Source organism: Nanorana parkeri, unplaced genomic scaffold (genome assembly GCF_000935625.1).
Source record: "Nanorana parkeri isolate BGI_ZX_2015 unplaced genomic scaffold, ASM93562v1 scaffold127, whole genome shotgun sequence".
NCBI classification, from domain to species: Eukaryota; Metazoa; Chordata; class Amphibia; order Anura; family Dicroglossidae; genus Nanorana; species Nanorana parkeri.
The window spans coordinates 762800-784178 of NW_017306395.1; the positions used below are offsets into that span (position 1 = coordinate 762800).

A 21379-nucleotide genomic window follows, 5' to 3' on the forward strand; every position below is an offset into this window, starting at 1 on the left:
AAAAGGACCTCTACTGTTTCTGTTAGTTATTGGTCTGTCACAAATGAGTAATCACTGAAAGTGATTGTTATAGCTTTAGAAAAAGTCAGGCCACCAGATGGGTGAGAATGAGGGATCGGTTAGGTAGCAAAGCTGTGAACAGTAACAGATTGGAGCTTGTTGAGTTATACAATTTCTATAAGCTATCAGTCGATTTTATTCTCTTCATAAACATTACAATATGTTATCTCTGGCACGAGTGTATTGTCTCTGAATATGTTTTTAAAAGCCAGAACTCCCCTTTTTAGTGTCTCTAGGAGCTGCTGTGTACTGTTTCTGATATGTTTTAAGTAAACCTGTTGTAGATAAGGAAAATAAAACAGGTTACATAACAGTAGGCTCCATGAGATCAGTACATACCATACTGATGTTCAAACTTTCTTTCAGATCGCCCTGGGAGCCCATGAAACTGATATGAAAAGACTGAACTCCAGTCAAACATATTGCAAGAGGTGCTGGGAATTTTCAAACTTGTATGTTCAGTCAGTTGAAGAAAAAACTTTAAACAAGCTTAAAGGGACACTAAATTCAGGGGTTCCATCTTATACATTCAAGCACCTTAATTATTAATTATTCCTTCTGGAGGGGGGGCTACTTTTGTTTCCCATGGTCCCTGTGTGTGTTGTAGAGTAGTCACCGCTCCAAGATCACTCCTGTGATAGACTATAACTTCAATACAAATTAGTAAACTAAACACGAGATTGTAGTCCATCACAGGAGTGATCTTGGAGCGGTGACTACTTTACAACACACACAGGGACCATGGGGAACACACCTATCCACCCTCCAGAAGGAAGGACAGTGTCAGCACCAATTCAGAGATGATTTGAGGATCTACAGCCGAGTGATACACAAATAAGATACATTTTTGTTAACACTTTAGGTGATGCACAAATAAGATACAGTATTGTTAATAGTTAAGGTGCTTGAATTTGTAAGATTTAACTCCTGAGTTTAGTGTCACTTTAATAGCTCTGGTGATGGGGTTCCCACATAGGAAGGCTTCCCCCAATGAGTACCAGACAGTAGTTTGAACTATAGAAATACAGAACCAAAAACCACATCAAAAACAGATATACTGTAGGAGTCCAACATAACTTTTATTATTGCAAATGGGTCTCATAGACAAGATGCTCCCCCTTCATCGTTGTTGAACACAGGAGCAAAACTTGAATGGGCTCAGAGGAGGACAGGGCCCATCTATATAAGATTGCAATGGTTGCTACTCGGCAACTATTACATTTATAATCCACAAGGAAAATTTCATTCTGGCCCAAATATAGATATGTTTGGTCACAGTCCCTTCAAGTTTTGATCCTGTGTTGAGCCCGTAATGAAGGGGGGAAGTTGGCCCACAACATGCATTGGATGTTTTTATGTGACCCATTCACCAATAATAAAACTTACCTTGCACTCTATTATCTGTGTTTGGTCTGGTGCTCATTTCTGTATTTCTATGTCATGAAAAGACTAATTTTCAAGCAGTGAAGGACAGGCATTGTGCTTGAACATCCTATCCATATGTAAAGTGTTGCCACACACTGGAGCTGCAAAACCACAGAAAGTATGTGGTATTCAAACCTGCAGGAGCTTTATAGGTGTACCAAGTGCAAGAGAGGGTGGGCATGGGTGGACAACTCCGTCCCTGCAACTGTTGTGACTCTCCGGCCCTCCAGCAAGACTGACAGTTACAGGCATGACTCTCAGAGGTGGAGGGAGACATGTTGGGATTTGTAAAAAAAAAAATGACAGAGACCAATAAAATATTTGCAATTTTCTAACTAAAAGGTGTAATCTAACAGGGCAGCTGATTCAAACCAGTGAAAACATATTGCTTTTTTAATGCCCTCTTTTTACTGACAAGCACATCCATACTGCAATTAGGGTTATGAGCAAATACCATGCACAATACCTCGCCGCAGGCTCTGCTGGTCCTTATTAAACAAACGACTCCCATTTAAATATTAATTTAATCTTTTTGAGACATGAAAAAATAATTATCTTTGAATTAAGAATCTCCAGTTTCTCTCACCATGAGGTTAACAGTTTTTTTGGCAAAAAGTTATTTCCTTTTCGTTTAGTCCCTGTGTTGGTGTATTAGGCTGTATTATCTGACGTCAGGAGTAATCCAGGTGATACAGTTTACCAGACTACTGTTTCCCTTCCACATCTGGTAACTGACATTCTTCATTGCAGATCCACAGTTTGATCCATAGAGGGCAGTCAAGCATCGCTTTTCTCCAAAGCATGCAGTTCCCACATTAGTCCAATAGATGTCAGAGCAACCCCTTCAGTGCAGTTGATCATGCAGAAAGGAAAATATACATGGATGCGTCCGTCGCCTTGCTACCTTTCCCATAGGAAAGCTCTGTTTGAAAGCAACTGTGCCAATTTTTGGTTGTAGGGCCGATAGTAGTCCACAAGAAGCTGTCTGGTTTGAGGGAGCATGGGTCCCAGGCTGCAGTCCTCTGGGCGGCGGCTATTCGACGCTTTTTTATGGCTCATAGAAGCCTCCTGTTCATTATTTAAAGCTCCTGCAAATATTAGGAAAATACTATTAGCCACAACACTGAAAACTGATACATGTCCAGATATACTGAAAATAAAGGTATCATAATGTTATACGAGTTCATGTATATCTAATCAAGTTTTGGATAAAGTAGGGAATAGTTAGAGCCGCTATAAATTTTTATTCTCCCACTGGGGACATTTTCCCTCACTTCCTGTCCTGGGGACAAAACCGGAAGTGAGAGGAATGCTTTCCATAGTAAAGAGAATTTCCCTCGGCCAGCTATCATGGATTTTCAAAGTTTTTTATTGGTTTCCATATTTATAGACATCAAGGCACATATAGTAACAGAAAAAGTGACAAAACGGTTATATAGTTATCCAGCATATGTGTCAAAATAATAACAACATAACATAGCGATCGATCATCTTACAGTGCCAACAGCGAAGTAGTGCTGTATCTGTCTAAATCGAAAAACATTTCAATCTCCGGCATATGTAAAGTATTTAAGCAGCTATCATGGAGGCATCTGCCTTCAGTAGAAGATTTCCTTCTACTCCTGTTCTGGTGACAACTGAAAATTGTCGGCTTACCCATTACTTTCCTATCCCAGTGACAATGGTCACTATGAAAAAAGGTGAGTTTCACCTGTGGAAACAAAGACAGCAATACAAACCTAGGGGGGCAGATGGGTGGCGTTGGGTTCCCAAAGCTGATATGTTGCTACCTGTTGGTAATGTGACAGTAAGCTTCTTTGGACTGCAACTGGGGAAAAAGAGGAGGACTGGAATGCAAGTGTTGAATCCAACGATAAGTTTATTCCAACAAATAGTTCAAATCGATAAGAACTAGATCGTCCTATTTGTACAGACGCCGGTGTGATGCTCCAGTCCTTATCTCTTTCTGCAGCATTGCAAGCCCAACAGGGGTATAACATAAAAAGTTTTTTCGTTAGATATATTTTAAGGCAAGAGATACTGTATATATATTGCCAAAAGTATTGGGACACCCCTCCAAATCATTGGATTCAGGTGTTCCAATCACCTCCATGGCCACAGGTGTATAAAATCAAGCACCTCGGCATGCAGACGCTTCTACAAACATTTGTGAAAGAATGGGTCGCTCTCAGGAGCTCAGTGACTACAAGCGTGCTACCATGATAGGCTGCCACCTGTGCAATAAGTCCATCCGTGACATTTCCTTGCTACTAAATATTCCACGGTCAACTGTTAGTGGTATTATAACAAAGTGGAAGCAACTGGGAACAACAGCATCTCACGTAGTGGTAGGCCACGTAAAATGACAGAGCGGGATCAGCGCATGCTGAAGCGCACAGTGCGCAGAAGTCCACAACTGTCTGCAGAGTCAATCACTACAGACCTCCAAACTTCATGTGGCCTTCAGATTGTCACAACAACAGTGCGTAGAGAGCTTCATGGAATGGTTTTCCATGGCCGAGAAGCTGCATCCAAGCCTTACATCACCAACTGCAATGCAAAGCGTCGGATGCAGTGGTGTAAAGCACGCCCCCACTGGACCCTAGAGAAGTGGAGACGTGTTCTCTGGAGTGAGGAATCACGCTTATCTGTCTGGCAATCCGATGGACGTGTCTGGGTTTGGCGGTTGCCAGAAGAACGATACTTGTCTGACTGCATTGTGCCAAGTGTAAAGTTTGGTGGAGGGGGGATTATGGTGTGGGGTTGTGTTTCAGGGTTTGGGCTTGGCCCCTTAGTTCCAGTGAAGGGAACTCTTAAGACATCAGCATACCAAGATATTTTGGACATTTTCATGCTCCCAACTTTGTGGGAACAGTTTGGTATATACATACACTCACACTAGAGTCTAGCGAATTAAGCCTTTAGCCTATTTGTCCAGACCCATGGTTGGTTCACATAACAGCAAAACAGATTAATTTGCACTTCAGTTAGCATGAAGAATATATGATTCTTTTCACTTTTTACTTTCAGTCAATAGTAGAAAAAGAATGAATAACTTGTACAAGATGCTTATTTGTTGAAAATTGATACTTACCCATCAATACTCCCTTGTTGCCTATCCACTCTGTTGGGGCCCTTGTTCCATTACTCTAACGGAACAGGGCGCGGACCTAAGGGGCCAATATCTTGGCAATTGTTTCTTACCTTGCAGCATTTATATCACTATGAACCAGGAGAGCTGGAAAAAAGATACCTGGGGGTAACAAGGAGCTGGGACTGTATATATTAGCCCTAATCCCGGCAGTATTACATTCATTAAGCATGAAAAAAAAAATAGAAATCTAGATAGATGGAGTAAAAGCAAGTAACAGCAGCTATCATCTAAACCCTAAATGCATGAGTCATGCTTATCTGAAGGAAAAGATTTCTCTACAGACTTCAGACTGTTGTCTAGCACTGCATTTTCATTATCTGTTGCTATAGCAATGAAGGAGGAAGTCAATCAGATAAAGATAACAGGCGCCCACCGCATGGTGAGAATAATGAACTCCTCACTATATGTACATCCGGACAGATCATCGATACTTTCCAGTCTTTACGCAGTACAGGTAATTTGAAATCAAATATGTAAATCGTTTTAAAGCAAAAGTTTTCCTTTTTCCCATAACAACCAGATTCTTCCTTTCAGTTTCTAAGCTGCACCAAGAAAATGGTAATGGGAAATTGGTTGTTAGGGGCAACAAGGAAAAACAAAGATTCCTTTTCACATTGTCTTAAAGAGGATCTTTGTTGCCTATGTCAGCTGCCTTTCTCTTTTCACAGGCACTGCAACATAGAAGATTGGTTCATTCAGTTAAAGCAGAAGTAAACCGTTTTTGCCCAGTGCATACGTCCACATTAGGGCACACTTAACTTAAAAGTGTGCCCTTCTCCAGTGCTGTCTGATGGACCTTCAGTCCTTAGCTTTATCATTTGCCGCCATCAACTCTGCTACTGACACTTCCAGGTTCTCAGGAGTGCTCTTCTGTCATTAGGTGACCACTGATGATGTAATTCCAGTGCATGCATGCAGGAGTTACATCCTCCCTGACAACCGACCCATTCACAGCATCTTATAGAATGTGTAAGCCTGCGTTCATTTCTCAAGTGCATCCATCAACACTTTTTACATCACCCAAGTGAAAAATGAGAGGCTGATTTTTGTATGAATATATACTTCCCTTACCTGAAAACATACTCAGAAAAAAAAATGCATGCAAATATTTCCAAGTAAAAAAGTGTATGATATAGTAAATACATTTAGCAGATGTGTGAAAACCTTTCATGTATCAGGTCCAAAATTGTCAACTTCTAACCCCACTATAAATAACCAAATCCCTTTCTAAGGATTACCAGAGATCAAAGAAAGCAGACTGCAGTATTTGTGAGAGGATGTCTGTACATACCGAGACCGAGGAACTGGTACACAAGTCTCATGCTCTGTTTGGGGTTGACTGCGTGATCTTCCAGCCGGAGTATGAGAAAGTGATCGGGGTTGAAGACGGTCAGCCAGTCCCACAGATATACCACATAAAGACCAACATGGAGCCGCACCTAGACAAACAGGATACAAATTGAATGCATTAGAAATATAAGAAAGTGTGCCTTATTGAGCTGTAGTGGGTAAAACATTTGTTTTGATTGCTGTGTGTGTCCTTGTAGAATAGATTTTTTCTCTCTTCTAATTCTAATGATGGTGGTCACAGGTACTGAAGCAAGCAGACATCTTCCTAACAAGACACAAACATCTCTCTCAAATTGATTTTTAAATGATAAGTACACTTATCACTGTTCTCCTCTCCCTCTGTCAAGTATTATTTAGATAGTTTATGCTCCCCTCCAGTGACAATCACTATACCCAATGCCACAAAGCCTTTGTTACAAAAACTTTCAAACCAGCCAGTGAGCACTATGAATGAGAGGTTGAACTTCCTTCACTTCAGTGGAAGATTAATGAACTGTGGTCAGGCTTTACATTGAAGTGGAGATTCTGTGGCACATGCATGGGGGCACACTGGTCAGCTGGGAAGATATTTAAATTAAGATTGTGCGATGCAGGGAATACTGCACAGGGAAGATCTCTGGAGGAAGGTGAGGTGTTACAGATAAGTACTGTATAGGATATTTGTTAAATGCTCAGTATGGAACCACTGCGCCCTTACCATTTAAAAACAAAATGTTTGTGTCACATGACCATAACTGGTATTTGATCCTTTGTGGAATTGCATTGGATCAGCTTGGCAGCCTTTTGCACAAACCAATGATCTTTGGAATTCTACAGCTCCCTAAAGCACACAGCCTCCCTCGGAGTACAATACTGGAATACACCTGCATATCAGTGCCCTGTTTCTCTGCCTTTCTGGCCATTTGGGGTGACAATATCTTACGGGGAGGACTGTGACATGTGGCAGTTCCCAATGGATGTTTTGGATGTTGCCAGGCTCAGCAAACAAGGTCTTTGGGACTGAGCAAGATGAAAGGTCTGTCAAATGAGAAAGTGTTAACTGTTTGTACACTTATCCTCCCTTCTGTGGTTGCTCTTGCCATGCACATGTCAAACATTAGCCAATTACCTGGTTTGACCCACAAGAGAGTGAGTTTGACATGGAACAGGAATGCATGGTGTTCACCATGACAGCCAGCTGGGCCGACACCACATTAAAGTTCCAGTACTGGAGATTTGGCAGATACTGAGAGGAAGAATCTCATAAAGATCTACTATATCTGCTGTTTTTCTGATATGGTGAAGAAGGGCTAGAGCTGGGGTGAACACATAGGAAACTGGGATGCCTGTGCGTTACAGTGTGGCAGATGCACTGCGTTGCAATTCATCTGATCAACTGCACCGCAAAATGCCTTACCATAATACCTTGCATTGCGGTGCGTTTGAAAAAAGTAGTGCATGCAATGCACCAGCTGCACTGTAACACATGGTAGGTGTGTTGCACAGTACCATGCCGTCAGTTTGCTGCTGGGCAGGAAACTACACATGCCAAACCTCACACCCCCACGCTTTAAGCTCTTTTTTTTTTAAAGCCCATGGGCCGATGCTGCAGGGGAGGAGACAGAGGAGGACCCCGGACGTCATTTGTTGCTTGGACCGCTCAGCAGTTCTAGCAACCAATGACTGCAGAGGAGGACCTCTGACGCCATCGGTTGCTAGGATGCCAGCGGTCCTAGCAACCAAGGACTGAAGAGAAATGCGTTGAGATCATAGACCAATCACCAACCTGCACTGGGCTATGGCTTGCAGTGGTTGCACTGGCCTCCACTGTCAGCCAGCCATAACCAAGCGCAGGTTGGCAGGACGGACAGCTGCTGACCACAAATGCCCAGATCTGGGCTAGAGCCTCTGTTACTGCACATGTCCCCCACTGCATCAACTCCCATTACTTCCTGTGCCCGCGACATCCTGCCATACCATGACACACAGGACTTGACCAGAACAGGTAGCGATAGTAAATCTCACCAACTAGGGCTCATTAACTCAAGCCAAAGTGAGTTTAGTACAGGCTATAGTACAGTGCTATACTGTAAAACCCCCCAATGTCATTCTGAACAGCTCCAAGTGTTCCTAATTCAGTGTTAAAATATGCTATTTTAAGTGGATGTTTTGAAATTGTCATTTGTTTCTGAGATCCCATCAAGGCAATAAAGCACAAGCATCAACATTAGATGAAACCATCACTCTTCCACTGCCAGATGGAAGGCTGCCAATTAGTTTAAACTAAAGAGAGTAAAAAAAAAAAAAAATTGATGATAAATGGATTTGAAAATATACCCGATGTCAGCAAATGCTTTCAAACTGGTAGCAATAGATATGCTGTGACAGTCCAGTTGCTACGGAACTACAATTCCTATAGCAACTGGAGGGTTACCGCCTATGCAATCTTTCGTCCCACAGCCTCACAGCTTTTGCTGACTTCAGTTATATTACCACAGTCTTTTTTTGCTTCTTTTGATCTTAAGCTAATTGGTTGCCGTATATTGGACAAGTGAAAGTGATGGTTTATTTTAATTTTAATACTTGTATTTTATTGCACTAAGAAGATGACAGAAAATTATAGCACTCCAAAACCAAAAATTCCATAAAAATCTAATATTATACAGCTAAAATTAGGACTGCTTGCTGCTGTTCAAAAGTTGGTAACTGAATATCAGACGAAGAGGCATTTATGTTTTACATGTAACACGGTAAGGCCTCATTCATACTGGGAACTCTATGGGAGTACACGGCCGTACGCTCACCTGAGTGTGGGTGCGGGTGTCGGTACTTGGACGCAGACAGGATGGGTGGGACCCATCCTGTCTGCGTCCGAGCACGGACACCCGAACCCACACAGATGTGCAGTTCGGGTGAACGTAAGGCAGCGTATGGCTGCAAACTCCCATAGGGAAGAACAGGCTGCTGCGTACAATCACACGCAGCACCTCTCCTTCCCAGGAGCAGCCCGATACAGTCGTGCACGCCACACGGATCTGTAAGAGCCGGCACTTACCAGTGTGAATGAGACCTAAAGCCTCATGTCTCATTCCATCACATATCCCAAAAAATAAGAGGATTATGCATAGAACAGTGTACTGAGCCATGCAAAGACTCACCTCTCCGCCGGCTTCCGGCAGTCCCGTAGGAGATCCGGTGACGTCACGGACATCGACGCCACCAGACTCCTCCCCCTTCCCCAAGTGGCTCCGTCGGCTAACGAAGGGAAGGGGGGAGGAGTCCGGTGACGTCGATGTCCGTGACGTCACTGGACTCCTCCCCTCTTCCCTTCGTTAGCCGACGGAGCCACTTGGGATGTGTATAGGCCAATGTAGTTGGATCTGTATGTGCGGTATAATTTTAACTGTGCCACTTTAAATAAACCTGAATGAATAATGGAGCAGCAGATCAGTGGTCCCCCTTCAATGGGTGCTTGTGCTGTGCTTTGAAAGTCACATTAGAAATGATTTTAAAAAGTCAATGTTTTAATACCTACTCACAATGTGTACCTTTAGAGATGACATTACAGTTTCCCTTAAAGTGTTCTGCGGCGTGCAGGGAATAAGCAAGTCAGGGCTAATGACACACAGCTCTCCTAATCCCTGTTGTAATAGCATGTGTCATTTTTCTTAACTCTGGATTAGAACAGATGTAAGAGGCTCGGGCTGTGCACAGTGATTTCCCAGGAGAGAAGTCTACATACCGGCAGAATGTTGCTGAAGGTGGTGTTGTAAGCGCAAGCTCGCAGAGAAGAACCTTGCAGGCAGCTGTCAAACATCTGCAGAGACTCATTCACTTTGTCATTGAAGTCCTCGGCAGACTTGTTTGCAATAGAAAAGTACAAATAGTCTGAATACAACCTGTGGAGCCAGAGAAAGCACAACAGATGATAAGCAAACAAGGAACACAAATATCTTGTAAGGGTTTTGCAGGCCACAAATAACAGTCTGTAGCAGATTGAATGTTGGCCGTTGACAGCTGATGATCATTTAGCATTGATTGCTCAAGGTCTGAGCATCGATATACAGCCACCATGCAATTTATTAAAAACATCCCTATACCTGCTTATTCATGCAATCTAATTAGCCAAGCACAATCCATAAATCATGTAGAAACAGGTCAGGAACTTCAGGTAATGTTCACATCAAACACCAGAATGGGGGGAAAATGTGTTCTTGGTTATTTTAGGCACGGAATGATTATTGGAGTCATAGGGGCTGGTTTGAGTATTTCTGTGCCAGTTGATCTCCTGGGATTTTCGCACAATACAGTCTTGAGCTGTATTGACAAAAAGTGGTAAGTGGTAGATCTGCAGAGAGGCCAGAGAAGAATGTCCAGACTGGCTTGAGCTGAGAGGCAACAGGAACTCAGACAACCACTCTCTACAACTGGTTTCCACTCCTGTCAGCCAAGAACAGAAACACAACTGCAGTGGGCACAGGCTCATCAAAACCGTACTGTTGAAAACTGAATAAAATACAGCCTGGTCCGATGATTCTTAATTTCCACTGAGGCACACAGATGGTAGGCCAGTCACCAGATAAGACCATTGCTCACCTCCTTCAACAAATTATATTTGTTAAGCTGCTGACCTACTGGCTACCAAATCTTTCTGGATAAATGACCTGGAACAATAAAACAAATCAGGCAAGTCAAAGAAAAGTCAAAAGTCCTTATCCTGTTGCAGGTCAGCGAGTCAAAGCATTGACTCCAGAGTGTCAGTATGACTGCCAGCCGGCAAGCAATTTCAGTAGGTGAAGGTAACGATTGTACCCTCCATGTTTCCCTAACATTAAATTCCCTTGTTTGCTGATATTGTCCTCTAGTCAAACATCTTTGCAGAACATGTCGGAATTATATCAGACAACAGAAACAGTATGTCATACCAAAACCAGAACATGCCCAACTATTACTTGTCAAAACTCCAAAGCAGCCTTCCAAAGCAGCCTGTTGCTTGACAAATTGGAAACTTTCTCCATTTCCACATCCTCATGTAATAAAGAAATCTTCATTCTTAAATACAGAAACAATTCTAATTAATTCATCGTGCTGAAGTTGAATCATAACAAGAAAAATTCAGAGACATTTTCCTCAGATAGATATTTCAGTTTATTACAAAGACGTTTCTGCGGGTCACAGCCCACCTTGAGAAAGGCAGGCTGAGACTCGTCGAAACATCGGTGAAATAAACCTATTTTTTATGAATGTGCTTTTTTGGAAGACCTGTGAGTGCATACTGAATCTCCTGAATCTCTGTATATATATAAGTGTGTGTGTGTATATATATATATATATATATATATATATACTGTATATGCACAAATCCAGTCTGTCTTTATCAAGTCTCTTTAAACATTGCCAATCAAATAGAATGTATCCCTTAACTTTTGAATTACACATTTTACATTTTATTGTATAATACCCTTTAATGGCCATATTGAATCCCTTACATTGTGGCCGTCACTAAGGTAGTTGGGCCACGTAAGAGTTAAAATAAGCAAGTGCTTCTTTGCAACAAAATTTCTTGTCATCGCTTGTTTGTCCTACTGTTGCTTTTCACCAAAAGAAAAGAGGAACTGATACTTCATGTGTATAAGAAATAATAGTAATCCAGTGATTGTGCGCCAAACCTCAAATGTGACAGTTTAACAGAGCAGGGAGCTGACAGTACTGCTCTCTAGAACATTTGTTTTGTTCTAAATATAGAAAGTTAAAACAAAAAACCTCGGCCAAATCAGTGCTTTGGTCATCTAACCTATATAATTTATTTTAAATTTTGAAAAAGGAAATCAGAACAAGTCCCAAGGCCCCTAGCTAACCCTAACTAACTTTAGACATGCAAGCAAAGGGAAACACATTCAGGTTTTATTAACTCTAAGGGTAATCACAGTACTTGTCCTGACAATCCTCTCATCTTTATTTCTGTTTAGGACGGCACCATATTTGCTTTATTCAGTGTCATCTTCTAGCTCCTGGACTAAGATGCTGTTCTGTAAATGAGACAGTCATGCTAATACCGGTGTCTTTGTACTGTGTGTCTAAAACAGATCAACTCCCTGCTGCTGCCTTTCACTTAGTAACTTTTCACAAACAGTGTGCGGCATGGGTGAGTGATCACAGAAGGAGGAGAAACCACAAAAAATGCCTGCAGCAGACTGATTACATTTTCCAACATTGTACCTCTCCAGCCTAGGCAGAGGTGTCACAAAGGGGGAGACAGTCATTTTGGTGTCACCACCTCTGAAAAGCCGCGCACTCAGTCATGGACTGAGAGCCCGACAGCTGCACAAGAGAGGAGGGAACCCGGCAACATACCTCATCCTGCCAGGTGAACATCCCCTCCTCTCTTTGCCGGCCCCCATCATCAAGATGGCCGCCGGCAGGTAAGCATGCTTGATGTAATTACACTCGCGTGTGATAACATCGCCCGTGTGCAATGACGTCACACGCATGCATGATGACATCCCAGCAGGGTGTCACTCGGTGGCCGCTCCTGGTGACACCACACCTAGAGAAGCCCCTGAGCCTAGGCACAGTCTTGAGTGGCATGTCAGCAATATCCAAGCAAGTCTACTTTAAAATGGAATTGGAGCCCACGTTATTTTATGTTTTGGATAAAGGAGAGAAAGCTTAAAGTGCAACTGAAGTGAAAACATTTTTTTTAGTGTTGGATAGATTGGAAAGGGATTATAACACCTGCCAGAATTTTAATGTCATCTGTGTCCCCATTAGAGAGATTCACCCTCTCTTTTTGCCCTGGTTACCAGTATCAACAAATTTGGGGATGTCAAAAGAACAGGAATAGATGGGAAATCTAACAATGGGGACACTAGTTCCGGTGACCCTGCTGACTACGAGGGATTTCCCTCAATTTGCACAGATTTCCTGTCACATCCTGATGTGGCTATCAGGCAGGAAGTGAAGGGAAATCTCCCCAACGGGACACAGGTAGCAAAAAAAGCAGTTCTACTTTATAGGCTTACTTTTTTATTACTTCCTGTCTGATCACCATAAAAATAGCCAAGCAATGTTTTTTGCGGTCCCCCTCTTTGCTGTTATTCTGCATTTATATACACAACTCCACTTTACCTTTTGTGAAAATATAATAGTATTTTCCTGTGTGTGCTCTGTAGAGGAGCAGGGCCAGATTTCCCGCTAGGCAAAGTAGGTATCGCCCTAACAGCAAGGTCCTGGCAGCTTTCCTGTGAGTTACAGTGCCTGTTTACAGTGCCGGCCGCACATCTCCTCCTCCTTCCTGCACCACACCACCCGCACCTGCCCACAAGACCCCCGGACCACTGCTGAGACCCCGCTAAGATTTGTAGTCCTCTATAGCTGATGGCATTATTCTGCATTGCTGTATAATGTATAGCTGGGATTTGTAGTTTTCTGCAGCTGGTGCCATTCTGTATTGCTGTATAATGTATTGCTGAGATTTATTGTCCCTGTACAGCTTGTAGTCAGTGGCAGAACTACCAGGGGTGCAGCGTTTGGCACTTCACCACTTTAAAAAATAGTTAGTTGACTGCTAGATTTATTATCCTGAAGGGTGGGGGGCGGGGGTAGAATAGTACAAATCGTAGATATCAGGCTTACACCAGGCCACATTTCTGCATACAGATGATTAGCTTGGATCAAAGGACTGAGTCAGCAGCAGATTGTCTTCTACCGATATGAAGGAAACCCATACTGAGTGAGATGTAGAGGCTTCCATTGTCATCCTCATTCTGAAAATCATTATTTCCTAAGTCACTAACTTGCAACCAGCATGCAGCCAGTGAAGTCAGAGTTCCCAATCTGCAAACTTAATTTGGGGTCAGTGACTCAGAACATATTGTAGCCTTTAAAATAAAATAACCTGGCAACAAGTAGTTTAGCAACGGCACCTGATGCATTTTCCCTTTTACTTTAAAAGGACAAGACAAAAATGTACAAATCACGTGTTATGTAATCCTGTCTGTGAAACTCATAACAAAAGCTTTACAGGGGAAAAAAAAAAATGAACATAGTGCGTGCCAAACGTATTGGCAGGAAATTTTCTTGTTTTCAAGCAAAAAACTGAATTGCCATTCCAAACTATTGAAAATCTGCAGACCAGTCTGACACAGTCAACTGATTGCGCTAAAGCAGGAAAAAAGATTTAGAGCCATCTTGTTGTAAGGGCCATGTCCATGTTGGACTAGCAATCCTGTCATTGGCGATGTCTCACCAGTGGCTGGACAGATATGTAGAACACAGATTGGTGAAATACATGTTTCACTCCCTCGCCAGTTTAATGAGGGAGGTGTCGCCCTCTCGCTGGCGACTTATATTCTGCAGTGCTTATTTCAACAAGGGAGCAACGTCTTGCTCATCCATTCCACCGGGAGCGACACATGTAGTCATTTCTTAAAGACATTTTTTTAGTTTTGGTTGGAGCATGGAAGGGTGAGAAATCCTGCCCGAATTGTATGTCTGTCTGTGCCCATGCTGTGGCATGGAAGGGGAGAATCCCTGCCCGAATTGTATGTCTGTCTGTGCCCATGCTGTGGCATGGAAGGGGAGAACCCCTGCCCGAATTGTATGTCTGTCTGTGCCCATTCTGTGGCATGAAAGGGTGGGAACCCCTGCCCAAATTGTATGTCTGTCTGTGCCCATGCTGTGGCATGGAAGGGGAGAACCCCTGCCCGAATTGTATGTCTGTCTGTGCCCATTCTGTGGCATGAAAGGGTGGGAACCCCTGCCCAAATTGTATGTCTGTCTGTGCCCATGCTGTGGCATGGAAGGGGAGAACCCCTGCCCGAATTGTATGTTTGTCTGTGCTCATGCTATGGACAGTCACTCTCAGAACTGGTCCTGGTGACTTTTGTCAATGGCACTATGAGTGCAGTGGGTTATTGTGAGTTTTGAGTTTTTACTGGAACTGGAATAGATGGAAAATCTTCTAATGCAGACAGCTGCCTATGGTGGGTTCACACTGTTGTGTTGTAACAATGCACTCACTCTCAGGGGCGTCCCTAGCTTTATTACAGTCTTAGGTAGCATGGGGGGTGGGCTTGTGAGGGTGGGCATGGCATCCCGGCAAATAGTGACGTCACTGGTTACCAGGTGCTGGGCTGGAAGTCTGCCACTCTGTGCCAGGTTGCTATGAACTGGGCAGAGAGATACGTTTGGCCCTTACACATCTCCCTGCCTGGCTCTTAGTCTGTGACGCTCTGGCCGGAAAGGGGGCGGCAGGAACACTGCAAACATGGTGCAGCAGAACAGCTGTGTTGCTCTGCCGCCAATCCACTTTGCCCCACACGAGATGCCACCAGAGGCAACAGCCCTGCTGAGTATCATCCGCGATTACTACAACACCCAAAAACATGTGTTGGTGGGCTGCCACGTTTAGCAGGTAGTGCCACTTGCCAATGCGGTATTGCAATAAAAGAAGCCATCAGGTGGCGGCGGTATCGCCTCCAGAACGCCTGCAAACTGGTTGTCAACTGCGTTTCAAGGGCTGTAAGTGTATGCAAGGCCTTTCTGCGTATGTGATGAGACTGGAAAGGCAAGTTATCAGCCTCCTGTAGTGAAGTAAGCAATGAGGGGTGTTTTGCATGACAAGAGAAATATAAAGCACACAAAGGGACGCAGAATGTTTCTGGTTACTTATAGCTATAATTGTACAGCCCCCAACTAGAATGATATAAAACATGTTCCCTCTTGACAACCATATTTAGGAAAACCCGATCCCTGTGTCTTTTAAATTGCTACATGTTTTAGGACAGAAAAGAGGCTGGAAATCTGCTGAATCTATATCTCTGTTTTGCTTCCAGTAATTGTTTCCTCCAGTTCCATCTTGCATTCCTTCTGTCTTCGTGCAGTCACTGGGGCCAATGAACGCAGGCAGACTACACAACAGTGATTGCTTCATCTGTCAGAGCTTTTTATTTAATAAAAGCCACACATATGATTGCTTGTCCTGCTATAGAACAATATAAAAACCTTTCTACTAAAAAAAAAGAGTTCATTTTTGTACTCATTGAGAAGGATTTACTAAGACAGAGTCTGGAGCAGCTGTGCATGGCAACCAATCAGCTTCTAGCTTTTATTTTCAAAGCTTAACTGAACAAACTGAAGAGATCAGCTAATTGGTTGCTGTACAGAGCTGCTTCAGATTCCGTATCCACATATAACAATTGTTTAAAAAATAAGTCTCACTAAACATTTTACATTTTAGCTACCACGGGGCCAACTGCATATAGCACCCATTTAGATCGGTGGCCCCATTGCGGAACAATAAGCATATTTTTATTTATGTTAATGCTGGCTGTAGCTCCACCTCAGTCTGAAGCACTAAGCCCTGCCCTTTTACCCTCACCCCCACCCCGACCGTTCATTACTATTATGAATGAACAATCAGTGCTACAGGGCAGTGTGATAGAGCTGCTGGCTGCTAGTAATTGTTCAGTGCAGCGGCAGATCTATTACACAGCCCCAACAGCGCTGATCGTTCATCCATAAAGGATCACTTAGCACTGCAGGGGTATGGGTTCTATTTGTCTATTTGCCTGGGCTGCTTGAAAGTGCACAGCCTGGCATAGCTGAGTAAGCTTCTATGAATGAATGATCAGCACTGCCAAGACCAGTACAATATATGACATAGCCTGAGCGTTCATTAATAAAAGCTCATTTAACGGTAACGGGGGCTGTGACCTATCTGCCAGGGCTGTGAATTTACAAGTAGACCCAGCAGATAGCTAACATAGCCCTGCACTGCCCCATGGGAAGGGGTATTCCGACTCATATTCCTTTTTTTGGTTTCCCTAAATGTTGTGCCAATTTTTATTTTTTTATTGACTTCTTTTATGATTCTTATTAGCCTTTAACTGACCTCTCAACAGGATCCCGGAGCATGACGAGGAACTTGGCTCGTGGCTGGAAGGCATGAATGAAGTCCTGGATGAGAACAGGTGGTTCTGTGTTGGTGACATTATCATAGAAATAAGACCAGGCGCTATTGTCCCACATGGTGGACGCACTGGCTTCTCCTGCAACAAAGAGCTTCCTGTTATCTCGCACAAACATAGAGCACATAGGATCACTCTTGTGTATCCTGCACAGTTCCTTACCTATAAGGATTGGATCCCTCCTCCCTGCCTCTATTCCTAAACTATGATAATCTTGGATTTTCTTTGCTGCCCAATCAAACAAGTCCAGATAATCCTCCAATGGGAAAGGTTTATGGAATGGCTCCTTCACTCTGACAATTCCTTCAGGTGAAGAAAAAAAAAAGAAACCATATTTAGACGGTAACAGCTGTCTGTGCCACCAATGGGGAGAGTCACCCTCTCTAGTAATCATGGTGACCAATATCAATTTCTAAAAAGTGGTAAGAAATACCAAATTTTACAGTTGTCACTGGAACAAAAACAAACTTTCCAATAGGGACAGTCACAACTGCAAGTAGAAAGAGAGGAAGAGTAGACTTCCCTCACTCTGAAGGGATTTCCTCTGACTTCCGGTTTTTTTATGCAACTTGAAATGAAAGTGAAATCTCCCCAATGGGACACTGAGCAAAAAAAAATCGACAGTGGTTTTACCCATTCCCTGCTTGATCCAAAATTTTAAAAAAGTTTTGACATTAGATGTACCTTAAGTTATATTGTAGTTAGGACTACTTTTTTTATGGAATTTGAATTTAATGTACAGTACTAATATAACTGATATAAAGGAAACACTTTTAGTTTAGTCAAAATATGGATTTTATATTGTTTATAATATTTTACCAAAACGTTTCCTTGTCCACCAGTGAGGCTCCTTAATGACGGAGAATTGGACATTAGGGTGCAGACGTAATCGGTCGTAGAGGTCTGTTGTGCCGCATTTGGGCTGCCCAATGATGTAAAAGTGGGGTAAACAGCGCAAGCGGTATTGTTGCCCCTCGATCAACTGAAGTCGCTCCTGGAACCCCTGCCGCAACTCCTCGAAAATGGCATGCAAGCGTTTGGCATATAAAGAATAGTCATTTTTCCCATAGGGATCAGCGCTGTAGTTCCCATCATACTTCTGGTACCAGCAAGGGCTGCGACTAAGGCCTAGGAACTTCTGTGGAATCACAGAAAATAGCTGGAAAACAAAATGACAGAAATCAAATCACTTTATTATCACAGGACCAAATAAAAAATAACGTAAACATGTAGAATCCATAGATGTAAAAAAAGTGCTTTAAAATGTAATTGATATAATTTGAAAGCAACATAGCAATTTGAAGATTTGGAAATGCACAGTTTTAAACTGCACTTTTGTGTTTCATTTTGGAAAGAGTAGGGAATTGTTAGATCCTCTGTCAAGTCTGCCTGTATGTAAGTATATTTCCCCTGTAAGGAAGGGGGAATATACTTATTTTTAAAGCAACCCATGTGTTGAAGAACAGCCGTTTCAGTGCTACCCAGCTGCAAGTATCCAACCCTTCTGGTGGGTCAAATACCTGTCTCCCCCACCACATACAGTGGTTTCTCCCACCAGTTCATACATTCTATAGTGACCTACGAGCCAGCAGGAGAAACCACTGCTTGTTGCGCGGGAGAGCAGGTATTTCACACACCCGAAAAAGTGAAATGCAGCCAGGGAGCAGCGAAAAGGGCTGGAAAGGAAAGTACAGTATATTTCCTCTTTTACAGCTATGGGTTTTGTATACAAGGAACCCTGTGCTGACAGGGTTATTGTAATGCGTTTTATATGATCATCTGCGAAGCTTGTCCCTCTGACATTAGGACAGCAAATAAAATAAAAAAAGACAAACCTACTGACCTCTTTCTAAAAACAGGTTTAGGTTTTAAAAACTAATAAAAATGTAAAACAATGGCCTAAAGGCATTATAAAGTCCTTTGTGGAAATACATACATGTGGTTCGTATTGCTCCAGCTCTGCCACGTCTGGGATCCTACGTCCTGTAAGCTGGATCTCTCTTTCCTTTGTAATAGAGACAACCAAGCGAGGAGAGATAAAGGTTGCATTTACTGAACAGGGCTTGACAGACTGAACAATGTTTTTAGGTCTCTCTGTGCTGGATTTGTTGTAAGTCAAAGAATGGGGTGAAGATAAAGCCTGAAATAACTCTGATGTTCCTGCTGACAACACGTAAGACGCGACCACCAAAGAAGTAATTGACAATGCCACCAGCAGGCTGCACAGTGTTCTTTTACCAAAGCCCTTTTGCAGACACCCTCTGGCACCTTCTGTTGCTGGCATTCCTATGACGGAAGCTGATCTCCACAGCCAGCTCGCTTTAGGATTGTGTCAATCCTGAATCCAGTAAGTCTCTGTCATGTCCACGCTGGTGCCCGAACATACAGGCAAAGCTACCATTAACGGTGATCATACATGGGCCAGAATTGCCTCGTCAATGGTTACATATGATGTAGCGGGATGCAGGTGGGTTCAGGCTCTTCATCACCTCTGTGTGGACATCATTTATTAGCCACGTGATGACCCTTAATTTTTCTCTGTCTTCATATGTCCTAAATGGAATAAAATTAGAATATGAGCAGCTGAAGTCAGAACACCTGCTGAGAAAGAAAAAACAGCACTACAGGGTATCTAAACCCAAAAACAAAAATGTTATTTATTGCAGGTTACCAGTTCTGTGATGTAGCTGCTCTATTAGTTTTCTCGTTTTCAGACTGTTTATCTTTATTTTCACCTGGTGATCCTGTGACTAAAATACTTCCTCCCCTAGGGTGAGAACCGGGGGCCTTCCCTATAATGACGCTACCACTCTTCCTAAAGTGCCTCATCACACCCTCCTGAAAAAGTTAGAGCCACGAAACGTGTTGAGACTGTGATAGTCATGTGTATGTTTCATGGAATAAAAGTCTGAATTAAAGAAACATGATCACATACGCTTTTTTGGGGCATTCTTGTCTAATCTCTCCAGTACACGTCGGGTCCCTCTAGCTGCCGAGCTCCACCCCGATGAGCACCGAGAGCGACCATCCTGAACGGGGACAGAAACATTCCCCGCACAACTTTTTTGCACCTTAGGTTGCCCGATATCCCCAAGGAGATTTCTCACAACCTAACTATGTGAGTATCACACTCTTTCTTCTACATTTGTTTAAAACGTATCTATAGCTATGTAATATAAAATACTACACTCAGTCGGATCTCTCCTGGAACTTTTTGCCCTCAATTTTGTGGTTCCTACTGTTTGGAGTTGTCTCTCTTTCAAGCATCCCTACAATGAGGCAGCCTGGGCAGTTGCCTCAGGCGGCATCTCTTTGGGAGGCAGCAGGTAACCTACTGTGTGTGTGTGGGGAGGGCGGGGACTGTTTGAGCTCAGCGTCCTAGGTTGCCAAGAGCTCTTAGAAACCTTTGGCGCTCTGTCTGGCTTCCCACCCAGCTCTCTGATGCCGCCAGTTGGCAGAAGCTGAGAAGGACGCTCAGGCTGGCCTCCCACCAAGCTCCTGGTAACCAGTTATGTCAGTGAGCTGTGTGGGAAGCCGGAGAGAACCGCTGACAGCACACACACCCCCGGGACAAACATTCGCTGAAAGAACCCCCCTAACATAACCCATCCCCCTAGAACGACCATACACTGGCAGCACCCTGCCCCCTCCCAGCGACAACACTCACTCTTCTATCTACGGCAGGTGCCATGGTTGTCACCTAGGCTTGGCTTCAAATTTGTCTTCCTCTTTTCATCCCAATTGCATGGGGGGTAGTAGGTTACATGGGTAAAATAACATTGTTTGTGCTTTCAGTTCAGCTCACAGGAAGTGACAAGGTCACTGCATTACCGGCAAGTGCAACAGATACAGATATTTTCTGTAGTGGCCTGAAACCTGACCATGGCACCCTCCTAAAGCTGGCCATACACCTATAGACTTTCTGCAGATTTTCTATGATCAGATGGAAAAAGTGCAACAGATCCCTCCATCTACACTAAACTGTGTGGATGGAGGAATGTCCCACTGGGCCAAGCTTCAGTATCTTGTCAGTTGGCCCTGCTGGCTCTCAAAATACAGTCTGATTGGATGAAGACATTGTTCAGGTGTTTTGAGAGCCAGCAGGCCCGACTAGCAAGATACTGAAGCTTGGCCCATTTGGAGATTTCCAGGGATCCCAACCTGAAATAAGTCATTTCAGGGAGGTGCCCTTCTCATTTCAGGGGGATGCCCTCTGTCACCCTGACCTGTCACCAGCTGACAGTCACCCTGACCTGTCACCAGCTATTGATAATTAATGGTTTCTAAGAAATACATATATTGACGTCAAACCATAAATCAACATCTTCCTGTTTTGGCTTAATTACTAAATAGTTGGATAAAAGGGAACATGAGATAATGTCCGTTCACACGAAAAAGATTTGTGAGACAAAAAGAGAGAAAACATGTTTACAGAATCAAT

The 21379-nt window shown here is 43.3% G+C and overlaps 1 protein-coding gene across 1 annotated transcript; it reads right to left on the minus strand.

Moving 5' to 3' along the window:
• Nucleotides 1-2172: 2172 nt before the first annotated feature.
• On the minus strand, nucleotides 2173-19366 carry CHST15 (carbohydrate sulfotransferase 15). The gene is made up of 7 exons (XM_018553680.1): nucleotides 18875-19366; nucleotides 17758-18097; nucleotides 17101-17241; nucleotides 16863-17019; nucleotides 9711-9867; nucleotides 5931-6078; nucleotides 2173-2573 (listed from the first exon to the last, which is right to left on the minus strand). Exons 1-7 carry the CDS (start codon nucleotides 19220-19222, stop codon nucleotides 2386-2388), a joined length of 1479 nt encoding a protein of 492 aa, XP_018409182.1. The 5' UTR covers nucleotides 19223-19366; the 3' UTR covers nucleotides 2173-2385.
• Between the last annotated feature and the right edge of the window lie 2013 nt (nucleotides 19367-21379).

What these genes read in the sequence shown, in the direction of transcription:
- CHST15 (XM_018553680.1), bottom strand. Translation starts at nt 19,222, where the DNA reads ATGCCAGCAACAGAAGGTGCCAGAGGGTGTCTGCAAAAGGGCTTTGGT. An exon ending in GAGGGATCCAATCCTTATAG is followed by an intron (nt 17,020 to 17,100) that starts GTAAGGAACTGT and finishes TCTTTGTTGCAG; the next exon opens with GAGAAGCCAGTGCGTCCACC. An exon ending in CTCCGGGATCCTGTTGAGAG is followed by an intron (nt 9,868 to 16,862) that starts GTCAGTTAAAGG and finishes CTGGCTCCACAG; the next exon opens with GTTGTATTCAGACTATTTGT.